The following is an 11,894-nucleotide window of genomic DNA, read 5'->3' as shown; positions in this document are numbered from 1 at the left end:
AAAAAAAACCCTAGTGGATTACTATGTTGGATTACCCAGTCTCCAAACATCTGTAAACCCAAATCAACCAGGTATGTATGAAGTGCCTGGCGAGCATTCACATTTTTATATAGAGATGGAGAAGATTTCTCAAGGCCCGGGTCAAGAGTTTCATTAAATTCTCCAGCTAGAATATTTGGATGGTGGCTTATGGTCATTTATACGCAAAACAATTATGAAAAAAATTGGAATCATCCTGGTTTGTCACACAGAGGTTGGCAAAGATGATATAGAATTGCCAATTTCAGCCTTAAGGACACTATGCTCAGAATATTAACATTCTATTTTTTAATCCATTAGTATAGAAACTCCCCTTGCTTTAGAATTAAAAGAGCTAAAAACAGAGAGGCCTTCCCAATCTCTGTTCAATTTACAAGCTTCAAGTACTATCAGCTATCTGTCCTGGAGCAAGGCAATGCCAATATTCTCTTGTAAGCATTGAGTATGTATTTTTTCTTTTCATATGGTTATAAAAAAATCAGAAAAGATAGTGGAGCGAGAAATACACATCAGTACCATACAGTCAAAAAGGAGACTCTGTTGAAACAGTCCAAAAATAGGTTTCAGAGTAACAGCCGTGTTAGTCTGTATCCGCAAAAAGAACAAGAATACTTGTGGCAGCTTAGAGACTAACAAATTTATTATATCATAAGCTTTCGTGGACTACAGCCCACTTCTTCGGATGCATATAGAGTGAAACATATATTGAGGAGATATATATACACACCTACAGAGAGCATAAACAGGTGGGAGTTGTCTTACCAACTCTGAGAGGCCAATTAAGTAAGAGAAAAAAACTTTTGAAGTGATAATCAAGCTAGCCCAGTACAGACAGTTTGATAAGAAGTGTGAGAATACTTACAAGAGGAGATAGATTCAATGTTTGTAATGGCTCAGCCATTCCCAGTCCTTATCCAATCCTGAGTTGATTGTGTCTAGTTTGCATATCAATTCCAGCTCAGCAGTCTCTGGTTGGAGTCTGTTTTTGAAGTTTTTCTGTTGTAAGATAGCCACCCGCAGGTCTGTCATTGAATGACCAGACAGGTTAAAGTGTTCTCCCACTGGTTTTTGAGTATTATGATTCCTACAGACTCCAACGAGAGACTGCTGAGCTGGAATTGATATGCAAACTAGACACAATCAACTCAGGATTGAATAAGGACTGGGAATGGCTGAGCCATTACAAACATTGAATCTATCTCCCCTTGTAAGTATTCTCACACTTCTTATCAAACTGTCTGTACTGGGCTAGCTTGATTATCACTTCAAAAGTTTTTTTTCTCTTATTTAATTGGCCTCTCAGAGTTGGTAAGACAACTCCCACCTGTTTATGCTCTCTGTATGTGTGTGTATATATCTCCTCAATATATGTTTCACTCTATATGCATCCGAAGAAGTGGGCTGTAGTCCACAAAAGCTTATGCTCTAATAAATTTGTTAGTCTCTAAGGTGCCACAAGTACTCCTGTTCTTTTAGTCCAAAAATACACACTTGATACCCAGATGGGGCAGCCAGATCAGGTGAAACTTTACGATCCTCACTGCACCCGGGCCCCCAAATGTTATATTACAGCTCTTTGAAATCCTCTTCCACTTCAGAAATTCTGGGTTCTGCTTCACCTATCCATCTGGATAGAGCTTGTAGCACACTCTGAATCTCAGTCATGGTGGTCTGTAGGGTCTGTAGATTTAATTTCAACAGAATCTGTGGCCACCAGTTGCAGAACAGCCATCAGCTACATTGCACTAGGCTTAGGTGCCATTTTGTTTGTAGAAGTGAGGTAGGCAGATCTCCTCTGTTTTTTCATTGCTTTTGGATTTGGAGAGGAAGGTGCAGAGCATCGTGGGGGTTTCAGTAGATAGGAACAATATTTCTTGGGATTGGATGGTGGGTTTTAGGGGACAAAGTTTGGGGATTCCTCAAGGCCATGTCAGGGCTCAAGCAACCTACATTCACCTCAGTCTCAGTGCCCACTGGTGTCTCCTTTTCAACCTTTTTTAAAACTAAGATAGATTTCCAAAGGAAACATTCTAAAGGAATAGTTGAAATGTTTCTGTCTGAAATGATAGACAGAAACGGTTTTATTTTTTTTAAAGAAAATGCCATTTTTTGAGAGAAAACTATTAAATGAATTCAGTCTGAATTCATGAATACCTTCTGTGATCTGAAAAATGTATTTTTGAAAAAAATTCTGTGTTGAAATGAAATCACCCCGCTCTAGCCATGAATTCTAGACTCCTTCGGATCTTTGCAAGGTCACACACACACACACATACACACACACATATATATATATATATATATACCTGAAGACCATCATTATCTTCCCAGATACGTTCCCAGATCTAGCAATCCAGATTGTCAAGAAAAGCCAAAGTATATTAAGGAGCTGAACCCATCCACAGGAATTCCAGGTCAGTTCCTTGTAAAATGTGGAGAGTCAGACCACGGAAGCAGAGGAAACATGTAGCTGTTATCCCCACATGACTAACAGATCATGCGATTAATATGATCTAGGGGAAACCTTGATGCTACCTCACTTGCTGGCTAAACCACACAGGCTGACTCCTCTATCAGTCAAATCAACCGAATTTTTGTGAGTGCTGCATAGTTTGGATGACTTTCCTCATGGCTTCCTTGACCTCTCTGTTTCTCAGGCTGTAGATGAGGGGGTTGGCCAGGGGAGTCAGGACGGTGTAAAAGACAGAGAGCACTTTGTTCAAGTCTCTCAGTGCAGCAACATCTGGGAGCATATAGACAATAATCAGGGTCCCATAGAAAATTATCACCACAATGAGGTGAGACGAGCAGATAGAAAATGCTTTTTTCCTCCCGGTGGTGGAAGGGATTCTCAGGATAGTGGCGATGATTGAAATATAGGATGCTACTGTTAATATAAATGTGGAAAGCACCTCCATGGAGCAGAGTATGAAACTCACCAGTATGACCAGGTTGGTATCGTTACAAGAAAGCTTAGTCATTGGGGTGAAGTCACAAAAGAAATGGTCCATTTCATTGGGGCCACAGAATATTAATTGTGAAACCAAACATATAAGTAGGGTACTAGCTACAAATGGCCATAGCCATGACCCAGCTGCTAGCTGGAGGCAGAACTTGCCTTTCATGCGGGCTGCATAATGCAGAGGTTTGCATATCGCTAAATACCGATCATAAGACATCGCAGCTAGGAGGTAACATTCTGCATCTACTAGAAAACCAAAAAAATTTAATTGTATGAAGCAACCATTAACTGAGATGGCTCTGTCCCCAGTCAGGAAACTGGCCAGCATCCTAGGCAGGATGGCGGAGGTGTAGCAGATCTCTAAGCAGGACAAGTTCCCGAGGAAGAAGTACATAGGGGTGTGTAGGCGCTGATCAGCCACAACTAGCACAACGATGAGGATGTTTCCAGCCATGGTCACCACATAGATCATTAGAAACACCAGGAAGAGAAGAACCTGCAGTTCTGGGACATTCCCAAATCCTAGGAGTATGAACTCGGTGATGGATGTTTGATTTTGCCCTTCTCCTTTCCCCATGGGATGTGTCTAGTAGGAAGAACGAAACAAGAAACAGTAGAGTTTTTTTCTCTCCCGCCTGTTAAACTCGATAAAGCAGCATCCAATGAGACTCTGAGAAGATCATTTACTGTCCTCTAAGGCTGAAACCTTTGAGACTTGGTAAGGAACATGGGCATTACCACACCAGAACAATCCATCTAATCGGGTTTCTTTCATAGTGTGCCTTTATTAGTGGGCAGTCTCGGATTCTACAGAGGAGCTATAAGCTCCCATAACGGATACTGATGCAACGGCATCTACATGGGGAATTGTTTGGCCAGGCAATTAATTGTTGGCCTCCTGTCCAGTACTATGAAAGCTTGCATCGTACATTTTTAATTGAGCTAGTGCAACTATGTGTATGCATTTATTCTTAGGTCCTCATATGGCCCCCATAATTAAAGTATCTGACCACCTCGTGTTCTATAACGTACTTACCCTCACAGCACCTCCTGGGAAGTAGGAAAATGCCATTATGCCTGTTTAACGCAGAGGGCCAAATGTTCAAAGGCATGTAGGCACTAAAGATGTAGGTAGTTGCTTACTGGATTTTCAAAAGCCTCTGTGCATGTTAGGTACCAGTGTTGCATTGAAGTCAATGGGATTTAGGTGCCTAAACAGCTTAGATTATTTTGAAAATCCCATTAGCTGCGTATCTGCTGCTTTAGGTGGCTAAACACCTTTGAAACTGTGGCCATAAGTGAGTTGCTATGGTCACTCAGGCATTTGTAATGGAGCAGGGAAATGATCCCCCGTCCCCCAAAGTCACACAGGAATTTGGGAGAGTTCTATGACCTAGAGCAGTGGTTTTCATTTGTGAAGCCCTAAACATTTTGAATGGAGGTGCAGACCATCATGGGTTGGATCACAGAAACCCCCTTGGGAACTGCCAACTGATGTGCCAAGACTACTTCTGCCCCTGCTTTCACTCTGCCAGCCTGGGAATCCGGCACCCTATCTTGCTGAGCCAGACATGCCCATCTGCTACAACACAGACCCAGGGTCTGAACCAAGTGACCAAAAGCTGCAGGCTTAACTAAAAGCAACTTACAGAAGTGTTCCTATCTTTAGCACTCAGAAGCCCAACTCCCAATGGGGTCTAAATACGAAATAAATCCATTTTACCCTGTATAAAGCTTATACAGGGTAAACTCATAAATTGTTTGCCCCCTATAACATTGATAGAGAGATATGCACCGCCGTTTGCCCCCCAAGTGTTAATACATACTCTGGGTTAGTTAATAAGTAAAAAGTGATTTTATTAAATACAGAAGGTAGGACTTCAGAGAATATCAGGGTTGGAAGGGACCTCAGGAGGTCATCTAGCCTAACCCCCTCCTTAACGCAGGACCCCTCCCCAACTATTTTTTTGTTGCCCATGATCCCTAAATGGAGCCCCCTCAAGGATTGAACTCATAACCCAGGGTTTAAGAGGCCAATGCTCAAACCACTGAGCTATCCCTCCCAAGTGGTGCCAAGTAATAACAGACAGAACAAAGTGAATTACCAAGAAAATAAAATAAAACATGCAAGTCTAAGTCTAGTATAGTAATAAAAACTGAATACAGATATAATCCTCACCCAGTAAGTTTCCTTTTACTGACTACTTTCCTTCTAGTCTGCGTCCAGCAATCACTCTCACCCCCTGTAGTTTATTGTCCTTTGTTCCAGTTTCTTTCAGGTATCCTTGGGGATGGAGAGGATCTTTCTTTAGCCAGCTGAAGACAAAATGGAGGGGTCTCCCACGGGCTTTAATAGACTTTCTCTTGTGGGTGAAGACCCCCTCCTCTCTCCTATGCAAAGTCCAGCTCCAAGATGGAGTTTTGGAGTCACCTGGGCAAGTCACATGTCCATGCACGTCTGAGTTCCTTACCAGCCAAGCCACATTCCTGGGAAAGTCCAGATGTGGATTGCTGTCTCCAAGTTCATTGTTGGCTTAAGTGTTTCTTGATTGGGAACTTACTGAGAATAGTCTTTTCTCAAGAAGCTGACCAACTGCTTCACTACAGCCTACTTAGAATCAAACAAGCATGCAGCCAATATTCATAACTTGGAATAAAAAATGATACATGCATACAAATAGGATTAATAGATTCAATAGATCATAACCTTTACAGAGATATGCTACATGGCATATGTAGCATAAAACACATTCTAGTTATGTTATATATACATTCATAAGCACATTTCCATAAAGCCTTATGAAAGGTACCATCACACAGATCCCTTTGGAAATGTTAGACTAAGCCCTGGTCTACACTACAAGTTTAGGTCGAATTTAGCAGTGTTAAATCGATTTAACCGTGCACCCGCCCACATGACAAAGCCATTTTTGTCGACTTAAAGGGCTCTTAAAATCGATTTCTGTACTCTTCCCTGATGAGGGGATTAGCACTGAAATCAACATCGCCGGGTCGAATTTAGGGTAGTGTGGATGCAATCCAACAGTATTGGCTCCCAAAAGCTATCCCATTGTGCTCCATTGTGACTGCTCTGGACAGCACTTTGAACTCAGATGCACTTGCCAGGTACACAGGAAAAGCACCGGGAACTTTTGAATTTCATTTCCTGTTTGGCAAGCGTAGCGAACTCAGCAGCACAGGTGACCATGCATTCCCCCCAGGATGTTTCTATGCTCCCCCTATCATCTCTGTCCCTGAGGTTATCACAGATTAGAAGGTGAAAAAAAGACACTTGCGATTACATGTTTTCTGATCTCATGCAGTCCTCCCGCTCTGATAGAGCACAGCATAATGCATGGAGACATTCAGTGCAGGGCCGGCTCCAGGCACCAGCTTAACAAGCAGGTGCTTGGGGCGGCCAAGGGAGAGGGGCGGCACTTGCGGCAATTCGAGGGCGGCAGATCCCTCACTCCCTCTAGGAGCAAAGGACCTGCCGCCGCCGATCGCGGCTTTTTTTTTTCCCAATTGCCGCTGCCAATCGCGACTTTTTTTTTTTTTTGCTTGGGGTGGCAGAAATGCTGGAGCCGGCCCTGATTCAGTGACAGAGGCCAGGAAAGCATTGCTGTGTTTGCTTAACGGCAAAATTTTCATGCCTAGCTAGCGATCCTGCCCAAGACAGGTCACTGTGTCACATGCACTCCATGCTGTGCCAGCCTTGGGCGGGGGCATGAGCGCTTTGTGAGCAGGAAGGCCATAGATATAGACATTGCATTAGGTAGTTTCTGTAACAAGAGAAAACATTCTCTGCTTTCAACAAAGTCTGTGGCATGAAAAGAAAAGCCCTGTAGCATAGTGATGTTCATGTTCACATAACGTGCAAAATGTCCCTAGTTCAAAACCAAGCGGAAACAGGTCACTGTTCCTTTTTCTGACTCCTTCCTGCATTTTTAGTCTTAGAACAGACCGCACTGTGAATTTTTACTTTGAATTATATCAATTATGAATTAAATGATGTGGAAGCTCTCTCTAAGTTGTAGTCCCGAGTTCCTTACCCTTTCAGCTGCTCTGATAAATTAACATTTTGTTAGGGGCGGGGGAAATTTTCATGAAGCCTTTTATGGGGATTAAATGCTATCTAGGACTCTGAAATAATCTTAATGTGGGCCACAGAGTGCAATCCTTCATTCTGGATTTGTCATTCCACAAGTTGAACTGCTCCTTACTACTGTCCAGGCTTCATGAGCCATGGGAGCAAGTGGTAGTCTGAGATAGGTGCGACCACACGGTGCTGCCAGCTGGGAGAGTAGCCTAAGGCAGAAGCCTCCAGCTCGCATGATATTCCAGGCAGGACTGAATCTCCATGAGATGAAACTTAAAGAAGAGAATGACTTGGAGTCACTCCCATTCAGTGCTCTAAGAAGAGGATAGCCATGTCTGTCCAGGCACCCCTGATCGACCTCACCAAGGTCTGCCAGCTGAGCATGGCTGAGCGGGAACCCGGCTGGCAGGAGCTGGCGGACGGAGCCCTAGACCAGCAGTGGGCTGAGCCGGCCCCACTCAGCCCACTGCCTGCCTGGGGTTCTGATCATCCAGGCAGGCAGTGGGCTGAGTGGGTCCGGCGGTTGGGACCCTGGAAAAAAGGCGCAAAACAATTGTCTGCCATTGCTTTCATGGAATGAGGGAGGGAGCGGGGGGGGCCTAACAACATGTACCCAAGACCACCCGCAACAAAGCTTTTGCCCCATCAGGCATTGGGGGCTTAACCCAGCATTCCAATGGGCAGCGGAGACTGTGGGAACTGTGGGATCGCTACCCACAGTGCACCGCTCTGTAAGTCGATGCTAGCCGTGGTAGTGAGGATGCACTTCACTGATTTAATGCGCTTAGTGTGGACATACACAATAGACTGTATAAAATCAAATTCTAAAAAATTGACTTCTATAAAATTAACCTAATTTCGAAGTGTAGACATACCCATAATCTGTGGATCCCCCAGGGATCTGCAGAACACAGGTTAAAAACCACTTTCTGTGGTAACAACAACCTTTCACAGACCCCTTAGACATAGTCTGGTGACCCCTTGGGGTCCATGAACCTCAGATTGAAAACCACTGGCCTAGATGTTCAGAGTAACTGATCACAATGGTCCCTTCTGGCCTTGGCATCTATGAATTGATGAAGTTCTAAGTTAGTGCCTTGGGTAAATCTATCTATCTATCTATCTATCTATCTATCTATCTATCTATCTATCTATCTATCCCCTACACACTGTGCCTCATGCACAAGGGACACCCCAAAAAGAAACACACACAGAACACTCACAATCTTATGAACCCCACGAGTCAGCTAGAAACCCTCACACACATTCTGTCCCCAGTTGCACCCTGCAGCCCAGCTAACGTGAGCGCGCCTGTTGGCATAGAATTACAGGCGAATTCTGGGCAGCAATAGAGCAGATGTAACTCGGTCCACCCAACCACAGTCTCACCTCAGCCATGTTTGGAGCCATGAGGAGATGTATCAGGGGGAGAATGTGAAATGGTACGGGGCAGGGAATAGCCACAGTGAGTGTCAGGCATATGGGGGGCCTGCCTTGTACTCTGATCTGAAAAGCTTTCCACTTATCATCACCCCAGTGCTCCACTCCCGTATAGGGTGGAAAGAGCCCGGAGCTCTCCCAGGACTTGTCATAGGAGGCCACCTAGACCTTAAGGACTGGGCCCAAAAGAGGATGGAAAATCTCCACTCCTCCATTTGAAAACATCTGGGGAGGCTTGTGTGAAAGGGCTGGGCCAGGAGGGATGAAGGCAGAGGAAATGTCAGAGGGGGAGACTGGGCCTGTCTGAGGGGAGGGGAAGGGAAACCGAAAAATCAGGACAATTCTGCCCCCAGTTCCACCCAGCAGCCCAGCTGATGTGTCTGTGTCTGTCAGGGACTGAAGGGGACGTCGGTGCTGTGTCCCTGCTGCAGTACCGCAGCCGTGACGCTGTCCCCCACAGCCACACTCTGCAGCGTCTCAGCTCAGTGGCATTAGGAGCTGTGATGAGACATGTCAAGGAGGGAACAGGCAGTGCCACAGAGCAGTAAGTGCACGATTACAGGGCAGGCCTGAGAGACCTCTCCGGCCACTCTGCTTCCCAACATGCCGACTTTTCCTTCCTAACTGAACCCCCCAGCACTTGTCCCAGGAATCATAGAATCGTAGAAGATTAGGGTTGGAGGAGACCTCAGGAAGTCAATTGGAATGATCCGATTTACCTTTAATCCTCAGCATCCAGTGGCAACTTCCCCTCAAGGGCACCCGCTGTCCTCACTGTCTGACGCACTCTCCTTTGCTCAGCAAAGACACCTCATTTTTGCTGCTGGCCTGGGCTGCTCTTGCTTGATGCAGGCTCCTGTGCAGATTACACAGAACCTCAGCACTTCCTGGGGTGGATTCTTACAGGGTTTATAGGGGAATGCAGCCTCACACGGTCTCCTGCTGCTAGACGGGTCTCCTCCTAGACTGCTGATTGTGATCACTTTTTAATTGACCTCCTGGGGGAATTAACCCCACGTCGCTTGCTAAAACAGTGTGAATGCGGAGGGCAATCCCCCTGGGAAACCTCCCTCTTTGTCATGCCCTGTGTGTGTCAGGAGCCCGGGTGACTGAAAAATACATATCCATCACCTTACTACTTGTACTTACACAGTGTACAATAATTTTATTCCATACATTTTCAAAGTACTCATTATATGTCCATGAATGCAAATTCACAGATGGGGAAACTGAGGCTTGGGAAGGGGAGGTGAATTGCCCAAGGTCAGCCAGCAGATCAGTGGCAGAGAAGCCATGTCTCCTTGATCAAGACACATGGCAGAGCCACTGGTCAATGCAGCAAGTTAACTTTTCTTGTTAGGTGAAACAAGAGACAAACGGATAGGCATTTCAGATATGAAATATACTAAACATCAAGATGAGAAGTGAAGTCAATGCATAAGGGGCCTGATTCTCATTTACACAAAGGCCTCTTTTATGCCATAAATAGGATTCGCTCCCACTTTAGTATCCCTTGACACTCCCTGAGTCATTTAAAGTGACCTCAGTATAAATCAGAATGACATGTTTGATCACTAGTTGCATACATGGAGTTGTAGTATCTAGGTGACATTTTGGTGTTCTGTTGATTGGTGCCTTCAAAATATATTAGCTGATAGATGGCTGTGGAGACAGGCCCCTCTACAATGGGTTTTGATGTGCAAACAAGCTCTTTTTTCCATTCACTTATTAGTTCAGTGCATGTTTATGTGATGTTATCAGATGTGCTGGCATGTTGTAGGCTCCAAAAAGGCCAATCCTTCAACATCTCATCAGTGTTTAATGAGCTAATACTAGACCTCATTGGCTTCAATGGAACAACTAAGGGCTGCATCTGAAATATTCAAAGGAGCCTAAGAGATTTAGATGCCAAGGAAAGGTTTGCAGACCTGGGACTCTAAGTAAGGACTTCAGGAGGGCCTTCTAAACATCTTATGTGGTAAAGTTTTGATGTCCTCAAGGTTATCACTACTCAGCACGTGGCAAAATCAGGCCCTGAGATCACTAATTAGGCAGATGATGTGCTGTGGTCACTGCTTTTCATGCTGGCCAGTCCTATCTCATTTTACCTTGTCCTTCCTCTGTCTGTCTGTTGTAGCCAACTGTTGTCTCTTGTCTTAGACTGTCAGTTCGGTCAGGGATTGTCTTGTCAACATGGCCCAGCAGTGGAGATGGGTGGGAAAATTTTGTTGAAACTGTTGTCCATCTGAAAATGCCCCTTTAATTAAACCAGTTTTTAAAAGGTCAGGTCAATTTCATGCAGGAAAAAAAAACTGGAACAAAAAAAGTTTGAGAACGTCAGAACTGGGCTGTTTGACATTTTCATAACAACAAGTTGTGATGTTGCATCCCATAATGCTTATGAATGTACATATGACATAACTGGAATATGGTTTATTCGACATATGCTATGTAACATATCTATGTAAAGGTTATGGTCTACTGAATATATTCATCATATTTGTATGCATGTGTCATTGTTGTATTCAAAGTTATGAATATTGACTGCATAATTTGCAAGTTAAGTGCCCAATCAAGAAGCACTTAATGGACAATGGACTTTGGAAGGCTCCAATCCACATAAGAAGTCTACATGGGGGTGTTCAAGGTAGCATGTGAACCATAGCTGCTACCTGTAAATTCTGAGTCATGCATAGACATGTGACTTGCCCATTCTATGTGACTCCAAAACTCCATCTTGTAGCTGGAATTCTACACAGGGGGAGGGAGGGGTATCCACCCACAAGAGAAAGTCTATTTAAACCCTTGGGAGACCCCTCTATTTTGTCTTCAGCTGGCTCAAAAGATAACCTCTCCACCCCCAAGGATACCTGAAAGAAACTGGATCAAAGGACATTAACTACAGGGGATGTGAGTGATTGCTGGACCTAGACTAGAAGGAGACTAGTCTGTAAAAGGAAGCTTACTGAAACTCCTCTGAGGGTGAGGTTTTATCTGTATTCAGCTTTCTCATTGTATTAGGCATATATTTGCCGGTTTTATTTTATTTTACTTGGTAATTCACTTTGTTCTGTCTGTTACTACTTGGAACCACTTAAATCCTACTTTCTGTATTTAATAAAATCACTTTTGACTTATTATTTAACCCAGAGTATCTATTAATACTGGGGGATGGGGAGGACAGCTCTGCATATCCCTCTATCAGTGTTATAGAGGGTGAACAACTTATGAGTTTACCCTGCATAAGCTTTATACAGGGTAAAACAGATTTATTTGGGGTTTGGACCCCATTGGGAGTTGGGCATCTGAGTGTTGGAGACAGGAACACTTCTTACGCTGCTTTCAGATAAGCCT

At 44.2% G+C, this 11,894-nt stretch overlaps 1 protein-coding gene across 1 annotated transcript; it reads right to left on the bottom strand.

Moving 5' to 3' along the window:
- Positions 1-2,621: 2,621 nt before the first annotated feature.
- On the bottom strand, positions 2,622-3,578 carry LOC117885458 (olfactory receptor 6N1-like). Its single transcript, XM_034786762.1, has one exon. The coding sequence runs from the start codon at positions 3,576-3,578 to the stop codon at positions 2,622-2,624; it is 957 nt and encodes a 318-aa protein (XP_034642653.1).
- Between the last annotated feature and the right edge of the window lie 8,316 nt (positions 3,579-11,894).

The sequence above is a fragment of the Trachemys scripta genome, chromosome 12, assembly GCF_013100865.1.
Source record: "Trachemys scripta elegans isolate TJP31775 chromosome 12, CAS_Tse_1.0, whole genome shotgun sequence".
NCBI lineage: Eukaryota > Metazoa > Chordata > Testudines > Emydidae > Trachemys > Trachemys scripta.
This window is presented reverse-complemented; position numbering and strand designations above follow the sequence as displayed.